This window comes from Corvus cornix, chromosome Z (assembly GCF_000738735.6).
Source record: "Corvus cornix cornix isolate S_Up_H32 chromosome Z, ASM73873v5, whole genome shotgun sequence".
Taxonomy (NCBI): domain Eukaryota; kingdom Metazoa; phylum Chordata; class Aves; order Passeriformes; family Corvidae; genus Corvus; species Corvus cornix.
In genome coordinates this window covers 24,416,711-24,440,224 of record NC_046357.1, presented here as the reverse complement: position 1 = coordinate 24,440,224, position 23,514 = coordinate 24,416,711, and the positions used below count along the sequence as shown (strand labels likewise).

At 51.3% G+C, this 23,514-nt stretch overlaps 1 protein-coding gene across 1 annotated transcript in view; it reads right to left on the bottom strand.

The window, feature by feature from the left end:
- The window catches only part of LOC109146432, a 1,056,471-nt gene that overhangs the window by 1,026,051 nt on the left and 6,906 nt on the right, over positions 1–23,514 (bottom strand). Inside the window, exon 3 of the mRNA XM_039566994.1 lies at positions 19,413–19,709. Coding sequence (XP_039422928.1) covers positions 19,413–19,709 — 297 coding nt within the window. The remainder of the gene's footprint in view (positions 1–19,412; positions 19,710–23,514) is intronic.

Sequence of the window (23,514 nt, the reverse complement as noted above, 5' to 3'; positions counted from 1 at the left end):
AGAGACTTGGAGCTGAAGGGCTTTGCAGTGTGCTGGAATCCACTGCAGAGTTTCATGGTAACACCTGAAGAATGCACTGCATACTCTATCCCAGGCATATTGGTCAGAGATTTCATTCTCTTGGATTGTTTGCCTTCCCACACCCAGCTTGATGTCCATTGATATCAAAGGCATCTTCATTTCACTGACACAGTTACATCACTGTGGCAGCAAAAATTACTGTCACTGGAGGATGCACCCCTGGCTCCAGCTCGGATTCTTCATTCAATGCAGAGCTGTATCTTGTTTTTTCAGGCTGTTTGCTCCAGCAGAATCTCTCTGGCAGAAGTGTTTACCAAGGCCCAAAGAAGCAAACAGTGAAACAAACCCCAGTTTCTGCTCTGCTGTTTTTGCTGTAGCTGGCCAGTATAAATTTGTCAGAGTCACAGAGAGGGACAGAGCTCTGAAATGAAGAACTGCTCTTTTTTCTTGCTTCATGAACATATTATTGACACAGCACCACATTTCAGTGTTTGGCAATGGGAATATCTACAGCAGGCACGTGGCTTTTAGTCAGAGAAATGAGAGTCCAGGCACCATGGACAACAACTTGGTCATCATTTTTCTTTATTTGCTTGTCGCTACTGTATTTTCTAAAAGCTGAACAGTCACTGTCAGCTGACTGGCCCTGAAACTGATTGAAGTCATGAAAGCTCAACCAGCTCATGCCATTTGAAGGCATCAAATTCAACCATGAACAGAGCTGCAAGCTGCACAATACTTATACTGCTAACTGTACTTGTGCCTGTAGCTTAAAACACCCCAGAAGCTCAGTGTTCTAGGAATCTCACCGTCAGCTGAGGGCCTTGAAAAATTCCTAACTTAGGACAGTGGTACCTCTAGCAAAAACTCGCAGTGTAATCACATAATAATAAAAGTCTTATGGAAATAGAATATTTTTTCTGAAAATGAATGATTGAAAAATAGACTTACTTTTTTTTTTTTTCTTTTTTTTTTTTTTTTAATTTGAGGATAGAACCATTTTCTACTTGGAGAGGTCTGGACAAAACACGTCTGGGTGACCCTGCCTCAGTTTCCCTTTATCAGCTTTCCTCATTGAATCACACTTGGTCTCCTGCTTTATTGACTTTCCTTCTTGCATGGTCTACTGATAGTATATTGTTTACATAAACAGACTCATGTCTGTGTCTCAGTTGAAGTATGTTGTAAAGAAAGAGAGCTGGAAATCACCGGTCCTCTCTCCAACTAGCCTTTTATGTCAAGCTGTAAGTTCTTCTAGCTCCTGGTGTCTCTGTCTCCTGGTTTCCCAGTGCCATTCACTCTCTTATTCAAGTTTTCCCTACTTACAAAATCATTTAAGATAAAACCAGTTGAAATTTGCATTACTAAGACACAAGAGTGAGTGGCAGGGAAGGTGATTTGACCCAAAACACTGTGCTAAGTGTGTGCAGCACCTTCATTTTGGGGGAGGCTGTGAGATGAGAGTGTGTGGAATATTTCCCATGTGTTGGGGTGTGTGCATCTGACACTGTGCCTGTTTCTTAGGGAGCCTCACACTATCCAGAGAGGACTCCCCCCTGCATTTCATAGTCATGCCAAATTCTCTTAGAGACTTACCCTGCTCTTCTTCTCTGTCTTCCCTGAAGACAATAAGTGTTTGAAGTGATCAAGGGATGCAGAAACACCCCCAAAATGCAACCTCCCCTAGGATATCCCAGGGCTTGATTAATTATTTTTACTTTTATTATCAAAATTACAATTTCAAACAATCTGTGAAATACTTTTTGCAGTGCTTAACAGTAACTCATGAGGATGCTGACAGTATTGAGGGTGTTCCGCTGATGAAATTAAAGTGCTGAAATAGCAAAATTACAGAGGCTTCTTAATCATTTCGGCTAACATCCCGGAAAATGGGTCCCTTGTGAAAAACAAGTGCAAAAACATCCTTCCTCATACCTAGTCATGACAGTAACTCCTAAACTCCACCTGTGTGAGTAATGTCAAGGAATTTAAAATCAGTGTATGGAAACTGTAGCTAAATAATTTTTTTATATATTTATTACTCTTGAGATACTCAAAATTGTCATACTGTAACCTGGAGAAAATTCACCCCAGGACACCACTCTCACAAGATGCAAAATGCTCTTTTGTATTTTCCTATGTGTCCATTTGAGGAAGAAGCAAAGAATGTTCTGCAATACTTTTTTTGAGTCCAATTATAACACTTGCTTTGAAAAGAGATGGATGGCTGCAGGCTGAGCAGTGATTGTTTGCATACCTTTTACGTTTTCATGGAACCAATGAACACTGGACTTCCCACGCATTCAAATGGCATGGGAAAAGTCCTTTAGTGCATGCAAGTGCTTAAAATTACCTCAACTTTAATCACAGAAATCTCTCACAATACCTCACCTCTCTTTTCAGCATTTATGTTTGAAATGTCAAGATAGAGGTCTTTCAGTGTTAAACTTTCCAGATTTCACTTCTTTTGTTTCCTTTTATTGGAGACAGGGACACAAAATCCTTGAGCTTCCTTGAAAAACCAGGAGCTGCCAGATTTTCAGCATCCTCTGTGAGTTATGACAGCACTGAAGCAGCAATTGACAAATCCCTTGACATGCAAGGTCTAGTGATTTCCACCAAAGAGATGCAGCACTCAGACATAGCTCCAATCATTTTGTTCTTGGTTGACTGGTTTTCATTTGTTTCTGGAGGACCTTGCTGATTTTTAGGCTTTTGTTTTTAAAGTATATTTTTGTGCATTTTGGATACTATTACATTGATTAGAAAGAACACACTAAAGTACCAAGATGCACCCATTGCACCTTGAAAAGCCGGCAAGCAAAAACACAGTGTTTCAGTGAACTTGTTCATGTGGTTTGTTATGTTCCTCTCTCTTATTTGCAGATGGGGTTAAAGTGGAGTAAGAGAGGCAGAAAAGGCTGAAAGAGAATAAAAAATGTCACCCTAGTGATGTTCAGGAGCTTTCCTAAGCTTTGTTTGCCTTGCTTGAGCTGCCCTGCAAGCATTGCATGGAAGGGAGGGATGGGCTTCAGAGAAGGCAGAGAATTTTGCTGTGGAGCCTGAGAAAACCCTGCAAAAAGTTGAGCAGACACAAGGATGTAACATGCTGATGTGGCCACAAGTCTCTGGTTCCCTGGTGATAAGGGGCATTTGTGGTTTAGACAGGAGAGAGGTTGGACAAACGGGAGGGACTAGGGGAGATCACCCTGATGGCAGGACTGGATCATGCTTGCTTCGAGGAGGGACTAGCTCCTTTTGGGGGTACCTATGTTTGGTTTCCTTATTTTTTCTTTTTTTCTTCTTTTTTTTTAATTGTTGGCGGGGGTGGGGGGTGCCTTTGCTTTTGGTTTTGGTTTTGTTTTGGGTGTTTTTTGGGAGGGTTTTCATACATATCTCATTTTATTTGAAAGGTTGTGAAAAGCACATCCTTCCAAAAAACGGAGCTCTCCTACCCAGATATGGAAAATCCCTGGATGGACCAGAAGACAGCGTGGGTATATGGCCCTGCAGTTTCTACACATGTGCAGCCTGGGGTCACAAAACAACAAAACCCAACCCATCCAGGCATCATTGTACCTCCTCTCTGAGCTGCCACTGAGAGGATTGACCTGGAACATGATGCTTCCCTACCAAAGCCTTCCTGGTACTGTGGGGCTTTAGGAGAACTTGAGGGGACAGGGTATAGGCAAAGAGGGGACATTTGAGCAGAGACCTCTGGTCCACATCTGCTTCTTCCCAGCTTCAGCCTCCCTCTCTCTTCTCCTCTGCCAACACTACCACATGTCTCCTCTCACTCCACCTTTGTCCTGAAGCAGAGATGTACTAAATATTGGAAGAATCCTTCCACCCCTGCTCAAAGAAAGCGTTTTGGTAGAAAAATTGTCCGTGTAGTACTTCACAAACTGACCATCCTCTGGGGGAAGTGCAGAGGGAGGTGCTGATCTCTTCTCCCTGGGATTCATGACAGGACCCATGGAAATGACTCAGAGATGTGTCAGGGCAGGTTCAGACTTCACATGAGGAAACATTTCTCTACCAGAGGGAGGCCAAACACTGGAACAGGCTTCCTTGAGAGGCGTCAGTGTTCCAGAGGCATTTGGACAATGTCTTTAATGTGGCTTTAACTTTGTGTCATCCCTGAAGGGGTCAGGGAGCTGGAATTGATGACAGCTGTAGGTCCCTTTCAAATTAAATACTCTAGTCTAGTCTAGTCTAGTCCAGTCTAGTGTCTAGTCTCTAATCTCTAATTTCTTTCCTCTATTCTAATTTAACAGCAGACAATTTGCACGGAGGTGCTCAGGTCATTTTTCTTCCCCAGGCACCACCCTGTAGCAATCGAAGTCGAGTGCTAGTGTTTCAGCAGGCTGTACCTTTTCCTGCTGGAGAAGGTCAGGTTGAGTATGAAGAGGGTAAGTGACAAACCAGCTCGGCTTGGCTGCTGTGACGGCAAGCAGAAATCACCCAGACAATGACAAATTTGTTCTCACATCACCTCCCTGTGCCTTTGCTTCCCCCTTTTACACTGAAGCCTGTGGGAGCACAGCAGGGGTTTGGCAGAGCCTTTGAGGAGTTGTTAGAACAGACGGGGCCAAGGGGAGCCTTGAACACCAGGACAAGCAGCAACCAACTGGCTTCTTTTTGTGACCATGAGATTTCCCCCATGGGATCTCTATGGTGATGATCACCCTCAGATTGATGGTGTCCCAAACGCAAGGGAATATGGTGGCTGATTATTGTGTAAAGTGTTGCAAAGCCCTTGGGAATAAAAAATTAAATAAATCAGACCAGGAAAAGTCTCTTCCCTGCTTGCCTAAGGTGAGTAATTTGAACGGAAGTGAGAAAAACATCATTTTTCCCATTATCAGCTCCACACAAGGTGGATAATGGGTTTGTTCTGGGCGTATGCTGGGGCTTTTAATAAAAGTCCTCCCAAATAACTCTCAGGCTGCTATTCAACTGCAAGAAATACTTATGATCATCCTCATTGTTTTTATTATTATTACACCACCAGCATTACCATCACAATTACCCATCAAAACATCCGATAGCTCAATTGTAGAAGATCCCAAAGGACACGACAGAAAGAAATATCCAATTTCCAATTATCCTGTTGGAGCTGAAATGCTCTCATTATGATCAGGCCTGTTCTACGACACCTGAGAGACTGAACCCTTATGAGAGATGCTGTCAGATAAACACTGGAACAGCGCTTTGGGGATTTCAAATGGAAAAGGGGAGGATGGCAGGTGGAGAATGGCCAAACCAAAGAGACCAAAACCACATCTTTGCCCCAGAACAGCCCAAGGACCCAGATAACAGGCCAGCCATTTGGCCAGATGCAGGGCGATGCTGGAGTGTGCTGTAGCCTTATTGCCACCCTCCTTTTCCAAGATGCAGAGTCCTTTGCCAGTGATTCTGCTGTGCTTTGGCCAGAGAGCAGAAACAGATCTTTCTAGGAACAGCAGGTTCCTGAAGGTCACTGCTGTTACCTGTGGGTTTGGTGATCAATACAGCCCACTGAAAAGGATGTCCTAAATGGGTGCATGGCTTGTATCTCTCATCACATGTTCCTGTCTGGGCCGGAGTGCAGTGAGGAAGGCACTACAGTGCCGTCTGTCTGCCCTGCCCAGGCACACATGTGATGCCAAATGCCCTTCCTTGGTTGCTCCCACAAGAAGGAGGCCACAGCCTCCTAACAGCCATCTCTGACTCAGAGTCCAGCTGCACACCTGAGAAGTCTCCACACAATGGAATATGCCTTTTGGTATAAAATATATGAAGTTTTCCACTGAGGCCCCAATGGACTCATTGCTGACACCTTGCATGACCCAGGCTGTAATGAGAGTGCAAAACTTCTTTAGCTGCCCTGGGCTGCTGCAGGGCCAGGCAGAGCCGTGGGCGCAGGGTGGTGCCCCGGCTGCAGAGAGCAGAGGCAAGCAGTGAGCGGCAGGCGGCCTCCCTGCCGTCCCCTGGCGCAGAGCCCCGGGGTGTCCCCTCCTTTCCCCCCGCCAACATCGGCACACACACTGCTGCATCCGGCACCAAGGGGCCAGGGCCGGGGCCGGGGCCTGGGCCTTAGGCCAGGCTGGCTGTGGCCAGGCCCAGGGACAGCCATGGGCCAAAGGCAGCTGGGCTTGCAGGCTCTTACTGCAGCTTGGTGACCACCAGCTCCTCTCGCAGGAGGAGAAGTTGCCTCTGGCTCCTCTTGGGGCTGCGGCTCAGAGCCACGTCCCCACTGAGAACCTTCCTGCAGAGCAGAGGGCGGCAGCCGTGACAAAGGCGGCCCCTTCTGCCGCGGGACCCGGCCATGCCGGGGCGGGCCCTGGGGCGGCACTTCCTGCCAGGACAGCCGGTGCTGGCTCTGCACTGGGGAGCCCAGAGCTGGACACCGCCGAGGCCAGGGCTGCTCTCCCTCCACCTGCTGCCAAAGCTTTGCCTCCTGCAGCCCTGCGTGCAGTCGGCTGCCTCGGACTCTGTCTCGGTTTGGAGAAAAATTCGAGGAGAAAAACACTAAATTTAGGGTGCTTCTCTCTAACGAGAGAGGGCTTCAGGAACTCCCCTTTCTTCTGCCAATGAGAGAAATTGACACCAGCAGGTTAAGGTGCAAAAATACCCTGTTTATTAACAAAAAAATCTAAGGGTACCTGCAAGGCTCAGAAAAAGAAAAAATAAAACCTGAACCTTAAACCCCACCCCCACCCGGCCGCGTGGCCGAGAGGCTAAGGCGGCGACTGCCCTTCTTTTGTCTCTGGGGGAACGGGGGAGAAAAGAGTTCTCAGCAGCTGGGAACCTGTTGGACTTCTGGCGTGGTCTTCTCCTTGCAGCAGCTGAAGTCAGTGGATTTTAAAGACCTTTCCTCATGTTGGTTCAGCTCTTCCGAGCTCTCCCCCTTCAGGGCGGTCCCAGCGGCTCCCCGGTCGGGCCGAAAAGAAAAATAAACAAGGCAAGCCAAAACTTTCACGGAAAAAATTCGAACAAACACCGAGAGGATTCCCGGTACAGCCTCCAGGGTAGGGGAAGGGAGGGGAAAAAATCTTTTTTGCTTCACACGAGCAAAAAACCAAAGCAATCCACCAAAAGGAACAATGCAGCGTCCCGGTGTGGAGCACCCGGAGAGAGAGAGATGGAACAGAGCCCACGCAGGAGCCCGAGGCTCCCCGCCCCAGCCCCGGGTCCGTCTGAAAGCTACAGCAGCTGTTCTCTGGGCATAAAGCAGGCAGTGAGGGAGTAAAGTATCACCATAGAATCAGCCCAAGACAAGAAGCCTTTTAGGCTCAAGCTGGGTCGGGGGAGGAGGGTCAGCTTCTCTCCCAGCTCTTGAGCACAAGGTGAGAAAAGAGAAAGGCTGTTAGCCATCAACCCCTTGAAAAGACACATCGTAAGAGAGGAAAGAGAGAGGCAAAGGCACAGTTCTGAGAGGGATGTAGGCAGCACCGAGAGCGGACCACTCCAAGGCAGGTGTGCAACATGGCAAATGCCACAGGTTTTCCTGTGGGGGAAACAACTCCAAACAAAACACAACACAAAGCCTAAGCATAGTATTAGTGTTTGAATTTTGTGCCATTTCTGGCTGAGAGGACCTGCTGTGCAGTGCTGATGGCCTCTTTCTGCACACGGCTGGTTCTTGCTCATCTCAGGCGTCTACAAAGGCAGAGGAAGGCTTCTCTGTGCTCTTGCCTGGGCAGAGAGCAAAGAGCCTTGGGCTGCCCAGTTGCTGTCAGCAAGGAGAGCTGCTGAAAGTCACACCAAGGCACGCAGCCTTCCCCTGCAAGGCTCCAGAGATACAAGGGCAGAAAGCTGCAGCTCAAGCTGTATTGCATTAGCACCTTGCTGAGCTTGTGTGTCCTCTGGCATCCTTCAGGGCGGGCAGTGGAAATGGGAGCTGCTTCCTTAGGGAATTCAGGCTTTGCCCAAAGTGGGGCCTTGCTGAAGGCAAAGGCCAAGGAAGGGCTCTCCCTTGTGCTGCCAGTGCCATGGAAGGCCCCAGAGCAAGAGGGTGTTTTTGGGTGCAGGGATCCCATCTTCACAGTCTGGCCTTGCAGCTTGGCAAAATGCACACGGACATGCAGGCACGTTCCAGCCCCTGACTTCCACTCCAAACTTTTACATTTTCTACAAGGAAAATTCCCATTTTGCCTTCTGCTTGGAAGGGCATGGATTGCCTTGGTTCATGGATCGGCAGAAAGGTTCTCTTCCCATGGAAACACTTCCTGGCAGCCTGAAACTCTTCTGCCCACCGACAGCCCATTTGGTGCCACTGGATCATGGGAAGTCCAGAGCAAAAGCATCACCATCCTCTCTTCTGGGAGGAGCTGGTTTCACAGCCCGGCCTCCCGACACCATGCACATGGTCCCTGAAGGGAGGCTGTGGCTAACTGGGGGTCATTCTATTAGGCCAGGGAACAAACAAGGTGAGCAAAGGAAATTACCTCCAGCTGCACCACAGGAGCTTTAGACTGGATCTCTGGGAAATATTCCTTCCATGAAGAGGATCTCAAGCTTGGGAACAGGCTGCCTAGGGGAATGGCTGAGTCAGCAGCCTCAGAAAGGTTTAAAAGTCATGTGGATGTGGCATTTGGGGAGGTGGCTGATGGGTGGAGTAGGCAGTGTTCAGTTTGCGGTTGGACTGTGTGATCTTCAGGGTCTTTTTTGAGCTCAACGACTCAGGGATTGAAGTGTAGCTCAAGCAGTGTGGAGTCAAGGCTTAGACTCCATGATCCTCAAGGCTGCCTTCAGACATGGGTATCAATGAGCTTGCCAATGGAGGGCAGCTGCTAAGAAAGACAAAAGAAAGAGCAAAGGAAGTTCTTTGAAGAAGATTCACTCAAAATTGGCTTCAAGCAGGACAGCAGGGCCACTCTGAGTGGCTGAGCTGGGCTGGGCACAAAGGGTGGGGCTGGCCTGGCTGTGATGTGCTGTGGCTGCTGTGACATGATGGGGGACGTGTCACAAGGGGGGCAGCTATAAAAGGCCCCAGCAGGTAAGTCTGGCCCTGTATTGCTTGGGCAAGCGGTGAGTGCACACGTGGTGGGGAGGCTGGGCTGGGGACAAGGGCCAGGGCAGAAACACTGCAGCCGAGGCTGGGTTCTCCCCCTGCATGCAGGGACAGCCCCTGATGGGAGAGCCTTGGGCCGGGCACGGTGCTGCTGCTGCTGGGGCAGCGGGACAGGCCTTGCTGCCTGCCAGCTATCTGGGGCCCTGTCCTTCCTGCCCCCAGATCCCTGCGCTTGCCATCCCTGCTGCCTGCGCTGGCAGCTGCCTCCCTCACAGCCCCACTCAAGGCCTTTTCTCCATCCTCTTGCAGACCATGCATTACTGGGTGTTCTGGTTCTTGCTCTTGCAAAGCATTCTTGAGTACCCACAGCCCGTGGATGATGTTCTGGATCTGGTGACGCAAGTGCGCATGGAGGCACGTGCGCTGCGCCTGAAACTGGAGAGGATTCGGCTGGAGCAGGAGGCGGAGCAGCTCATCCTGAAGCAGGGCTGGCAGGTCCTCATTGTTGGTTGGCTCCTGCTCCTTATCTTGTTCCTACTGTTTATCGAGAGGGAAAGGAGCCGGAGGAGAGAGGAGAATGAAGAAGGAAACGTGGATGCAAATGAGGAAGATGATGTTGGAAATGAAGAAGATCATCATGCTCAAGATAACATAGGAAGGACGCTAATGGAGCGTATCCAGTGGCCTGTACAGGACCTGCAGAAAGGCTGCGAGTGGACAATGGACCTGATGGACAATTTCGCAATTTACTTTGGCCACGTCTTGTGCAACAGTTTCTACCCGGTGCTGCAACGAGCCATCGGGGTGGGCAGTGCCTTCGAAGGTTGGAGTCCCCGTGAGCAGGATGTTGTGTACCGCCTGCTCATCCCCATGACTCCTCCTCGAGGACACACCTTCCACCTGGAGCAGGACACTGCAGGGCAGAGGCGCGGGAGGAACTTCCGCGTCCGCGTGCAGCTGGAGTGCACCTGCAGCAGGGAGCAGCAGGGGGAGAACATGCTGTGCTTCCTGCACCAGCCCCAGGAGGAGCTGAGGAGCAATCAGGATGCCAGCCTCCTACACACCCTGTGCACGGGCTCCTACCTCGACGTGCAGAAAACTGCCCGCTGGTTCTACCAACTGGTGAGAGCAATCTGGCCGGCTTTGCCTCAGTCCCACAATTGGCATTTAGTGCTGCTGCCCTCCAGACGCTCCTGCCAATTCCAGGTGAGCAACGGCGCAGCAAGCTTCCGCATTGAGGTGCTGTTTGGGGTGCGGCAAGGCGACTCAGACATCTTTGTGAGCAGCCAGCCGAGAGGTGCCGGAACGCCAAGGACAACGTGGCCTGAGACCTACGCCGTGGCAGAGATGAAGTTCTTCAAGTACATCGCCAGGCAGGCCCCCCCTGACAGCTTGCACCTCAGATGCCTGCAGTTCTTCAGCCATGTTCAGCTGGGCATAGGCTTTCCCACCTATACCATCAAGACCATTGTCATGCACCTCCTGAACACCAGAGCCGTGTCACGGTGGCGCAGGAGACATTTCCTGAGCAGACTGATAGATATCAACAGGAGCCTACGCTTATCCCTGGTACAGAAACGCCTCAACCAGTTCATTGTGGGCAACCAGAGGCTTCCTGAGGAGATCAGTTTGCCCCCAGATGTTCAAATGGCTGAGCCACCCAACCTCTTCCATTGCCTGGTGATGGATCCGGGTGCCCGCTCCCAGGCCATAGGGGAGTACCTGGATCTGCAGCGTCGCATCACAGCAATCCTTAACCCCAGCCACTGAGAGAGCTTCTCCTACACACAGCTGTGCTTGTGCTGCTGGCAGCAGGGAACCACCTCCTAGTACAAATCTGGTCCTTTCAGGAGAAGAGGATGCGTGCCAAGACTCCGGAAAAGGTCCCATGGCCTCTCCTGCCACCTCAGCAGGTGGAGGGCCACAGGAGGCTTTGTTCTACCTCCTTGTATCATTTCATTTTCCAAAAAAAGTCACCCAGACCCACAGGCAGCCCTACTGGCATAGGAACTGTCCCACTCCTAAGAATGCACATGAAGAGAGCACATGCCTTCCATGCATGGCCAAAGTCACCAAAGCCCACTTGGAACATGCAATTTTTGCCAGCCCTTGGGAAGGGCCAAAAATGAGAGGTTGAAAGAAGCGGGAAGGTGGGAGAGAAAAAGCAAAAAGAAACAGGGAAAAAGTGAGTGAGAGGAAAAATCAGCCCTGCTTGCCTGGGATCACTCAATGGACGGTGTCTCTCCCTGTCCCCCAAAGGGACACCTTTAGGTCAGCATTGGACCAACTGTGTTGGAGCTGACCTGAAATTTTGTATCTATAAGAATCTTGATTTGTATTTCATAGATATAGATATATAGAGAGTATACACATGATATTTTATACACATGATAAGTTTATTAATTGTCATATCTAGTAGCAAAAACATAATTTAAAACACAAGATACATATAAATAATATCAAAGATAAGAAAGATGTAATTATTATAGCATGATGAAAATAATTAGAAAGAGTTAAACATGTAATTCTGTTTAAATAAAAACACTATAGCAGGTATTTAGTGCCACTGTCTGTTGCGATACACAGCAATAGTTAGTGCGTTTATGAGTGGCGAGCCGGAAACGGCTTTGTTCTTGATTCAGTAAAATGCAATCTTGCAGAATCTGGAGCGTGCAAGGTTTTATTGATCTCAGCCAGACCTGGAGTATTGGTAAATGTCACGCGCTGGGAATCTGGGCTCTTCAACAGTCTCCTTGAACTCAACCAAACTGACAGGCTTTAAGTGGTTCTAATCAGAAATTAAGGTTCCGGCTGGCCTGGGATCATGTGATCACAGAACAGCTTGGCTTGGAAGGCTCCTTGAAAATCGTCTTGTTGCAAGCCTGCTGCCAAGGGCAGGGACACCTCCCACTAGGCCAGGTTGCTCCAAGCCCCGTCCAAGCTGGCCTGGAACACTGCCAGCGATGGGGCAGCCACAGCTTCTGTGGGCAGCGTGGGCCAGGGCCTCGCCAGCCTCCGAGGCCAGAATTTCTTGCACATCTCCCGCCTAAGCCCACCCTCTGTCAGTGGCAAGCCACTGCCCCTGGGGCTGTGCCTCCAGGCCCTTGGAAACAGCCCCTCTGCAGGTCTCAGGTGGGCCTGGAGCAGAGAGGGAAAGGCCGCAGGAAGGCGGCCCCAGAGAAGCCCTTGGAGAGCACTGGGAGCCAGCAGTGGCACCATCAGGGCAGCAGGCAGGGCCTGGCACGGCCGTCGGGGCGAGAGGGCACAGGGCGGGCACTGAGGCCCCGCCAGCTGCAGCTGGGAGCTCTGGTGTGTGGCCGGCAGAGAGCCGTGGGAGATGGGGCAGCAGCGAGGACACGGGGCTTCGTGGCGAGTTAGAAAGCAGAGAGGAGCTTGAGAATGGTCACTGAAGGATTAGGGCGTCTCTCTGTGCGGAAAAATGTTGTAATGCAACACTGTAAAAATAATCACGGAAGGAAAAGTTAAGCACTACAGCTAAGCGTTACCAGAAAAGGTTGCCTCTAGTGGTTAAGAAAGATACATCACCAGATACCCTAACCCTTTCCCCTTCATCCAGATCCACACATCAGCTGAGGGAAGCTGTCCCAGCAAAGCCCTGCAGAGCCACGGCCAGGAACGGGGACATCCTGCGGTTCCTCCACCTTTGCCGGCCACGAGGCTTCCGACTGCGCTGTGAGAGTAGCCTGGCTTGGACAGTGCTGCAGGAGCATCTGACAGAACTTCTACGGCGAGGACATCTGATTTCATTCTCCTCTTGGTTTTCTCCCCTAGCCTGGCCACAGCTCAAGGAGGAATTGAAGGAGTTGTCTTGGATCCTACACCCCCAGACAGGCCCAGGTGTGGCCTTGTCCGGATTCTAAATGCCAAAGGGAAATACCTGTTTCCCCAAGGAGCGGATACGTAGATCCTATTGCTAATAGTACTTGATTAATGTGTGGATACATAGATCCAATTGCTGCCTCTGTCCTTACAAAGTGCACCAGTAGGGTTGAGTTGCTGAGCATGGGCACAGTTCCATGCAATGCCTCATGTTCCTGGAAGCTGTGCATCACATTGTCTCCTCTGCAGAAGACACAGCCCATGAAAACAAGGCAAGGATGTTGCCTCCTTTTCTTTTCCCACAAGACTTGTTTGTCCCAATGTTTTCTGAGAGGACTGCATTTTCCTCTCCTCAGCTTTCTTATTTCTCATTCCACAAAATAAGAGAGCTGAAGGAGTTTCAGGCGTGTGAGTGCCTCATCTCTCTTTCCCTCTAAAGGCTCTGCCTCACGGAGCCCTGGTGACCTGCCAGTGCTTTGGCACGGGAGGCATTCATTCCCTAAACACGAGGGCAGTGGACTTCAGCTGCAAAGCCTCTCTTTGGAACGGCATTGCTGTTACCCTGCAGGCTCCATGGGCACGGGGTTTGTGTGAGCAGGGCAATCACAGCCTGTGTCCTGGAAACAGATCCAGCAAAATGAGCAGATCCTGCTGTCTCCTGGTACTGCTGATCCCAGCAGCAACTCCCCTGCGAGTTCCTTCAGGGAACTTCACTCCAAGGGCTTCCATCACTTCAGCACTTGTGAGAACTTGTTGCTTCCCAGTTCTCCGGCATCCTTCTGGATTTTGGAGCATTTCAGCACTTGGGTCAGTGGCCCTTCCCTCATCCCTGCCCTGCAGCAGTTAGAGTCACTGTTCCCTCGCCCTTGCTCCAGACCCTTTGCCAAAGTGCTGCCAAAGGCAGCGCAGCTGGCTCAGGATCCCTGGTTGCTGCTGCTCTCCAGGATGAGCTTCAGAGGGACACTTGGAGCGCTCCCTAAAGAGCTCCCGGTGGGATGGGGGTGGATTTCTCCTCGCCGGGTGGCTCCTGGCTGCAGTTCTACGCTCAGGGGAGTCCCGTTTTCTCAGCAGGCCTCTGCAGCGAGTCTGTAGCCAACGTGTGGCTCTGCTGCCATCCCAAATGTGCCGTTCCCTTGCCCAGCCTGGCTGCAGCTGGGGGGATCTGCTGGGCACGGCTGGGGATTTTCATGGCCAAAATCCTCCAGCAGCATCCTGTTTACATCTGCCCAGTCCTTTGTACAGCACAAATCTACCCTTCTTGCAGTTTAAACATCGAAATTATTGCAGATTGCTACCCTTGCACTGCTAATGTACAAATACACAAAAAGCAACTTCAGTTTAAAAATGACATTTATTTTAAATTGCTTCCAATACATGAACATAAAACTATCAACTGAAGTTTACAAACCTAATTTATTGTTACAATCATGCTATGTAAATAGATACAAATACCCACTTCAGTTAAAAAAAATTAATTTACTGGAACCCTCTACTACCACTCACTACACACAAATATCAACTGAAGTTTAACAATTTAATTTATTACATAATTCTACAACTGTACGGCCCATATATGAATACAGAAATACAGATATCCCTCTCTAAAGAATCCCAGATCCAGAACTAAAAAAATAGAATTCTAGAGCTATACAATTCCATACATACTGAAATATAAGTAAATACATATAAAATCATAAAAACATACAGATGTAAATATATATTAAATATTTCATGTGAGATATAACGAGACATCTATAATACACACATATCAAATTCCTCTATAAATATGCAAATATCAATGTACTAATATAAAAATCATTCCAACCCCATCAATCGATCTATTCAGGTACCCAACTGAACAAGTATGTAAATATAACTACAGACGTAAACAGATCGATATACATGCATCAATATACCCATACAAATAGATATACAGATGGAAATATCCCCATTCTTCTAACTCTCTTAGTCATACTCCACACATCTATAAATAGAATTAAATCAGGAGGGATTGCAGCCGCCGATGTTCCCAGGCTCTCCCTCGGTCTCTTCCTCCCGTGCAGAGCAGCTCTCCTGGACGGGGACAGCAGATGGGACACCTGGCAAGCAAAGGGAACACCGAGTCAGGATCGGGACGTTTCCCTTGGCAGCAGCTGCGCTTCCATCGGGGAAGAGGAAATCTCAGAGCCTCCCCAGGAGGGTTAGAAAGAAAAAGCAGGCCCAGCGGGCCAGGCTGTGGCGAGCGCAGCCCCGGCGGGACCGTCCCGCAGCCCCCGGCAGCGCGGCACAGCCGGCACCGCTGCCGGGCCCTGCCGGCACAGCTGCCTTGCCCAAGGACAGCCCCTGTGCCGCCCGGGGCAGCCGCGCTGAGCGGCCCCAGCACGGGCAGGGCCCGCTCCTGCCCAGCCGGCCAGTGCCCGCGGCCAAAGCCCACGCCACCCTCACGCCCACCCTGCCTCAGCGGCCCTGGGGCCTCACCCAGGGTCTCGGGCGGCAGCAGCAGGTCCCCGTTCGCTGCTCTTGCTGGCGGCCTTCAGCTTCTCCCTGCTGGTTCTCTCCGGCTCTTCTCAAGGTCTTCAGGGCAGCTGTGGCAAAAGTGGAGGCTCTGGAATTGGTTCCACAGCCTGGCAGAGCCACAGGCCCAGACCCCTCCGTGCTCCCTGCTGGCCCCCTCCATCCCCTCAGCCCTGCCATCCCCTCAGCAAACCCCCAGTCCTGCCAGTTCCTGCAGACTCTCAAAGTCCTCTCACCCCCCTCACTCCCTTCACACCCATTGAGTCCCCTTAGACCTGCCACCCCCCTCAGCCTGTGCCACTTCCCTTGTGGAACTTCTACCCCTCAGTCCCACCATTCATTCCCCACTTTTCCCAGTTCCCTCAGCCCCACTGGTCCCCTCAGCTCCCTCTAGAGCCCTCAGTTCCTGCCACTCCGCTCAGTCCTCCCAGTTCCCTCAGTCCTAACACCCCCCTTAGCCTGTGCCACTTCCCTGTCCCCTCAGTCCCCACCATCCCCAGCAGCTCCTCCACACCTCTCTGCTCCACCATTCCCTTCAGCTCTCCCAGTCCCTTCAATCCCCACCATTCCCCTCTGCTCCCCCACCATCGCTTCAGCCCCACCAGCACCTCAACGTCACCGTCCCTTCAGTGTCACCTCTCCCCAGCCCCCTCTGTCTCACCGTCCTCCAGCAGCTCCTCAGGGCACAGGGCCTGCGGCCACCGGCAGCTCCCACCGCTCCAGGGACACCGGGGCTGCAGCTGCTGCTCCGCCCGGCCCGGCCGCCAGCTCGGAGCCAGCACAGGAAGAGGGGACAGAGGGGGCACAGGGGCAAAAGCAAGAGGTGAGAGAGGAAGCAGAGCAGGAAAGAGGTTAAAAAGCTGCCTATACCTATACAGATATCAATCTATGTACCTAATGCTCCATATACCTATAACTATATAAATGTATAACTATGCACATATAACTATTTATAAACATAACTACATATATATAAATGCAACTGTACACATTTAAAAATGTAACTATGCAGACCTAGAAATACAACTATGCATACATAAATAAAACAATATACATAAATATATATAGAAATTTACCTCTATACAGATCTTTAAATTCATCTATATAGACATATATATACAACTGTATAAATCTAGAAATATAACTACAGAGATAGATAAATATAACTATACACATCTATCAATATCACTATAGACAGAGGGATTGCACCTGCCCAATCTTCTCGCAGGCTCTCCCTCTGTCTCTTCCTCCCACTCAGGACAGCCCTCCTGGAGAGGTCAATCAGATGGAATCTGGGAAGCAAAGGGAACACTGAGCCAATATTGGCCCTTGTGCACATCTCCCTTGGGCAGCAATGGTCCTTCTTCTGAGGGACTGTTAAAGAAGGCCTCAAAGGCAGACTCTCACTTGGGAATTTGAAGGCTGCTCTTTAGAGAACAGGGAGCATTCCAAGTTTGCAAAACCTCCAAAGGTTTGAAGTATCCCGATAGAGTCTCAGCACCCGCAGTGCAAATGGCACCAACGAGAGCCTGAAGCTCAGACAGTCCCAGCTCCCACACAGAAGCCCAGCCTTGTTCTTCCTCTGTGCTGACAGAGACACCTCAGTCCTCACTGAAACGGCTGAAGCTGAAGGGTGCTGTGAGCTGGGTTATGAACCACATCGGGACACCCGGGTTGGTGACACAACTCCCACAGGGTCAGGGTTATTCACGGCTCTCTGGCCACAGCACAGCACTCGGTGTCAGTGCCTCTGGAGAAGCGTGGAGGGCAGGGCTCGGGGAGGCTGTGCCAGGGCAGGATTTGAACGAAAGGCACCAGGGAGCACCAACCCTGCAGACAGGAACTCAACTCTTCTCATCTCCCTTCCTGCCAGAGGCAGGCTCAGAGCAGCCGCCTCAGAGCTCTCTAAAGCAGTGTGGGCTCTCTCCTTACCAGGCTCCTCGGGCTCTGGGGAACTGTTCCCGCAGCTCATGGTGCCAGGCGAAGCTCCCTCTGCTGCAGCCCTGTTCCCAGCCTCCCCTCCTGAAGACTCAGGGGCAACATTAATATTCCCCTTGAAAGAAAACCAGAAAGAAAGAAACCCAAAGATCACTCACTGTTTTCTTGGAATTACTTCAGGGGTACAAAACTTCAGAGCCTGCCACATTTTCTTCTCTTGAAGAAGAAAATGCTTTTGAAAACTGCTGTGTGAGAGTTTACAGAAGACAGAACTTCATCACACTTGGCAATGAGATATTGGGGATCCCAAAAAATCCCACACTCCCACCTTGACTCTGCCCTTCCTGGCTAATATATCTGCAGCAGGCAGTGGGTCTGCATATTAAACAAAACAGAGAAATTCTTTGGCAAAGTTGTATAATAATACGCAAAAAGGCCTGTGCCAACACAGGAACTGAAAAGTCCAGACACATCTGGGAAGAGGCAAGAGTTAAGAGGAAGGGGATTCCTAAACCAAAGAGGGAATCTGTCAAACACAAGGACTCATGGTCCCTGACCGAATTGCTCTTCCACACAGAAGAAGCCCCTGGGCTTAAAGGAGTCCTTAACCCTTTCATGTCCAGCATCATCATTGTCCTGCTCACCAATCACACAAGTCATGGGGCCTGAAAACCAACACTTCTTCCCCCTAAAGGCTCCAGGGCTCACACACTTTCATCCCTTGTTCCTAACAAGTCTGGCCCCCAAAGGCCTTCAACAATGGAGAAGACTGACTTCTCAAACACAGTCCAAAAGCTGCCAAAGCTTCCACTTCATCACCACAAAGGCCCCTGCACCAGGGATTCTTCCCAGCAAAAGGAGCACCCAAACCTGGCCACCACAGGCTCACACCTCTCATCCTCACTAAGGGGGGAGACTTTCCATTCCCTCTTCTTTTGGAATCTTGCTTGACCAAGCAAATCCTTCCTTGTCCATTCAAAGCTTAATCCAAGAAGCCTTTGCTTCTCAGCCATGCAACAACATTCACAGCTCTCAGCCCAGCCCCTTTCATTCCCACCCAATGGAGTTACCTGAGCACAGGGAGACCTTTCAGGCAGGGATGGTGACAGCATCTCCTCCAGTGTCTCAAGAACAAGGTCGAGATCCAGGGGTGGCAATTCCTCTTGCCCAGGACTATTCCAAGCCCAGCTGGAGGCCGTCCATGCTGCCCAACCAGCACTGCCACGTGGAGCACTGGGGGCTGAACTGCCCGGTGTGGCTGCAGGAATCCAAACACATTGGTCAGGCTCCAGAATGTGGCTTTGGGACACAGAGCTCTATTGCTGCCTTGCAGCAAACATCACAGGAAGCACACAGCAAACCCAATTCCAGAAATGTATTCCAACTTCCCAGGGGATTGGAAGACTGATTTCTTCCTCTCAAACAGTGTTTCTTCTAATTGATGATAGGTAGGTATATTAAAGGATGGATTGTAAAACTGATCTACACACAAAGACTTTGTAATCTCAGCCTTTTCTATCTCCCCAGCAGCTTTTGGATGTGGCTGCTTCTGAGTTTCTCATCCCAACAGACCACAGAAAGTGGATGCACCCAGGAAGAGCCCAGATCTGCAGACACACATGCTAAAATTCAACTGTGACTGTATTGTAAAAAGCAACCTTGTGGGTGAGGCCGTATTCTGCAGCTGCAGCGTTTCTGGGGACACACAGAGCTCCCTGAAATTTAATAGCCTTCTTTGCAGGAGAGACAATCTGCAACCTCTGCAATATCCTGTCAGCATCCTAGTTGGGCTTCATTCCAAGGAAGATGGGGGTGCACCTGACACTGACCGCTTGTGGACCAATGTTTTTTGCCTCTCCCTTTCATCCCTACAGAGAGGCTGTCTGGAAAATGGCCAGAACACCCTCCAAATCTGGAGGAAGGACAGCAAAAGCAGACAGAGATTGGTTTTGTTATCAAGGTCCTGCTTCCCAGTTCACTTGACAATTCCTGTCTGATTCACACTCGAGATGTACACATGACAGAGCACTGCAGGAAAATACTTCAAATGGTCACTTTTCATGATCTTCCTGAAAAGCAAGGGTAGAAACTCTCTCCCTACCTGATGGGCTGTAGGCTGGGGTGTGCTGCTCTGAAGATGTGCAGCTGCTGCTCTCTGGAAGGGCCACAGAAGTGCTTTGATGGTCTACAGGAACCAGCGGAATGATGAGCTCAGGCTGGCGTAGAAATCTGTGTGTGTCCTCTGAAGAATCCTCAAGAAGTCTGGAGGTGGCAAACATTTTCCTGGGAGTTGCTGGGAAAGCCTCACGCTCTTGAGAACCTGGACTTGTGCTGGAAGGGCCTAGAGGCAGCTCTGAATCCTCAGGTGAGGCAGCACCAAGGTTCTGGCTCAAGGGAGCTGTGGAGCAGAGAGGAAAGAAGAAAGGAAGCAAAGGGAAGGCTGAGTCACTATTGGTCCTTGGGTATGTTTCCCTTGGCAGCAACTGCACTTCTGTCAGGCAAGAGAAAAGCTCAAATCCTCACAAGCAGGGTGAGAAAGAAGAAATCCCCACATGTACTGGGGCTTTACAACAACCAATTCCTTGTCTACTTAGCTCTCCCCTACTCATTCAACAGTCTGGAAAAGTGTCCCATTGCAATTCCTTGGCAGGAGGCAACTGCCAGAAACCCAACTGCCGGGTCTTCTCCCTCTGCACCAAAGGGACAGGAGGCTCCCTCCAGCTGGGCCAGACAAAGACCGAGCCCTCGGCACTCCGATGCACCCACGGAGAGCTCCCCAAGCATCCCCAGGCCCGGGCAAGGAGCAGAGCCAGCCACAGCTCAGGGCTGGGCCAGCTGCAGGCCCAGCGGGCCAGGCTGTGGCGAGCGCAGCCCCGGCGGGACCGTCCCGCAGCCCCCGGCAGCGCGGCACAGCCGGCACCGCTGCCGGGCCCTGCCGGCACAGCTGCCTTGCCCAAGGACAGCCCCTGTGCCGCCCGGGGCAGCCGCGCTGAGCGGCCCCAGCACGGGCAGGGCCCGCGGCCAAAGCCCACGCCACCGTTTGTTCCTGCAGCTCCCACCCTGTTTTTTGCTTCGCCACCGGCGAAGTCCTTTCTTCATGTTGGTTCAGCTCTTCCGAGCTCTCCCCCTTCAGGGCGGTCCCAGCGGCTCCCCGGACGGGCCGAAAAGAAAAATAAACAAGCCAAGCCAAAACATTTCACGGAAAAAGTCCAAACAAACACTGAGAGGATTCCCGGTACAGCCTCCAGGGTAGGGGAAGGGAGGGGAAAAAAATCTTTTTTGCTTCACACGAGCAAAAAACCAAAGCAATCCACCAAAAGGAACAATGCAGCGTCCCGGTGCGGAGCACCCGGAGAGAGAGAGATGGAACAGAGCCCACGCAGGAGCCCGAGGCTCCCCGCCCCAGCCCCGGGTCTGTCTGAAAGCTACAGCAGCTGTTCTCTGGGCATAAAGCAGGCAGTGAGGGAGTAAAGCATCACCATAAAATCAGCCCAGGACAGCCCCAAGGGCTCCAGAGGCAGTTGCTTTTACAGCTGCTTCTTCCCCAGCCTCGACTGCTGCAATACCTTCTTCCTCCTCCTCAGAATCCCCAGCTGCAGCACTCGCCTCTTGTGCTGCCCCTTCAGCTGCAGCAGCTTCCTGCCTGCCCCCTTCTCCAGCCCCTCATGGTCCCTCTGCACGGCAGCAGCACCAACCTCCCCCGCCACTTGCGTGCCCTCTGCCCACTGTCTGAGGGAACACTCTGATGCCAGAAGAGTTTTGGTTTGATTTAGTTCTCATCTAGTTGTAGCTTGTAGATGATTGTTGTCTCAGTTTAGAGTTTCTTAGCTAACTGCAGTACTTCTCCTACCCCATTACACACATGTGTGTACAAACACATTCCTGCAATCCTGTTGGAATCTTGCTGCTTCGGTGAATCAAGGCCATCTCACTGTCCCATGTATTTAGACATACCCAGTGAGGGGCTAGAAGCAAGGGGGGCCTTCAGTCAGGCTCCGAAGCAAGAGAGGGAATGACTTCATTAGCTGGACTTGTACTTGGGCATTCTTGTCAATGACGCTACTTTGCCAAACTCATCCAAGTGTCAAAGCCTTGTGTCACGTGTGCACTTGGCCAGAAGTGCACCTGGAGGAGCGTCAGGAAACAGGAACTGCTTTGGATCATCTCTGTCTTGTTTGGCTCTTGATTCTAGGGGCTAGAAGGCAAGAACTCAGCCCATCAGCCACACCACTCACTGGCAACAGCACCCGCAGAGGACAGCACAGGGTGGGCAGGCCTGCACCTTGCAACCAGGCAACCTCTCCCCAAGGCCTGCACAGCTCAGGGGGAAAAGCCACATCACTTTTGCCCACGATCCATCCAGCGCTGCTCCTTTGCATTCGCCTAAGTGCAAGTCAAGGCTGTCCAAAGGCTCCCAGTTTGCATTAGGATGTCCCATCTCTTCCGAGTGCTGACGGCACGTGTGCGTCAGACGGGCTTGTGCTCTGCCCTCCACTGCTGGAGAGCCCGTAGCCGACCTTCTCAGGCACCACATTTGCTGCATTCACGGCGCTCACCCGGCGGCAGGAGGCTGCCTCTGGCTCTGGAGGCCAAGGCTAAAAGTCAAGGGTGCCTCTTGATGGGCAGGTGATTTCCCCATGCTCAAAGCTGAAAACAGGACACAGGAAAGGCCTAGAAGCACAGAGCACTTTGGGTTGGGCTGTCCTGAAAGAAGCGAGATGCCCTCTTGCACTGGGGCTTCCTTTCCTTTGCCCACTTTCCCAATGGCAATTGGAGCTTTCCTTAGCAGGCCCCTGCAGCGCCTTCTCCCTGAATGCAGTGTGGCTCTGCTGCCTACCTAAACCCTTGGACACTTTCTTCCCTCACCTTTACACAACTGGGGGATGGGCAGGGCGTTCCTGCCTATTTTCCCCCAGCCCCCATCACCACTCCTTGCCCAAACCCTCCTGGATCCTAAGGCGGAAATCTGCTCATTGCTCCCCATGACACAGGTCAACACCCCTTTCAGTTTCAATGTTTCACTGATTGCCCATTGCTACAGCGGCACTGCCTAGAGAGAAGTGCACCAAAGCCAGCCGGAGCTGAAAAAGGAGATTAATTCCAGCTTGCTCTGCCCGTGCCTCTTCAGTACAATCAACAGGTTCTCTTACAAGCTTAGTCTAGGTGGTTACATCTTTGCTGACTCCATAGCAAGATACAAAGATCACTTTCAGTTCACATGGACAAATGCCTTGACAGGTTCCAAAGGGGCACCCATACAGATCCAGGTATGCAGAGAAAGACAGAAACATCCAGTGCACTCTCTAAACACCCACAGGGCTAGAACAAAACTCTACAACATGACACAGGTTTACATAGAAATTCATACATAAATGAACATAACCATCTGTGGTCTGTAAATATATTGACTTCTATATAAAAATGGTTATACATAGCAGGCACCAATCCATAATTGTACAAATACCAAAGTACCCATCGGCACTTCCATACCCCTATAACGTAGGACATAGAGCAGTATCACTACACAATTTGATATGTACTGAAATAGAGCTCAAGACAGACAGAGACGTAACCATATCCAGGCACAGCAAGGACAAGATACAAAGAGAACGTGCCCGGTCCGTTTCCCCCCGGCCCCCATTTCTCCCCGGGGTGGCTTCGTCCTGCACAGAGCTGCCCTTCTGGAAACGTCGAGCAGACGGAGATCTAGGAAGCAAAGGCAACCCTGAGTCGCTTCCAGCGTGCCCTCAGCCCCGCCAGAGCCTCAGCACCCCCGCAGGCCCCCAGTCCCTTCAGAACCTCCAAGCCCATCGGCCCCCCAGTACTGCCATCGCCCTTAGTGTCCGGGGTGCCCTGAGCCCCGCCAGCCCTCTCAGCCCGTGCCTTTTCCCTGTCCTCTCAGCCCCCACCATCGCCCTCAGCTCCCGCAGAGCTCCGCTGCTTCCCCTCAGCCCCCACCGCCTCACCGTCCTCTCAGTGCCGTAGGCACCAGCAGCAGCTCAGCAGCGCGGGGCCTTGGGCGGCGCTGTCCCTGCGGCAGCCCCGGTGCCCTCCGCCTTCCCGGCCCTCCAGCGGCTCCCCGGTGCCTTGAGCCCCGCGGCCCCTGAGGGGGACGGTGCCCGGTGCCACCGGCGGTTCCCGCCGCTCCCGTCAGCTGCGGCCAGCCGGGACCTGGGGCTGAAAGCGCTGCTCGGCCCGGGCCC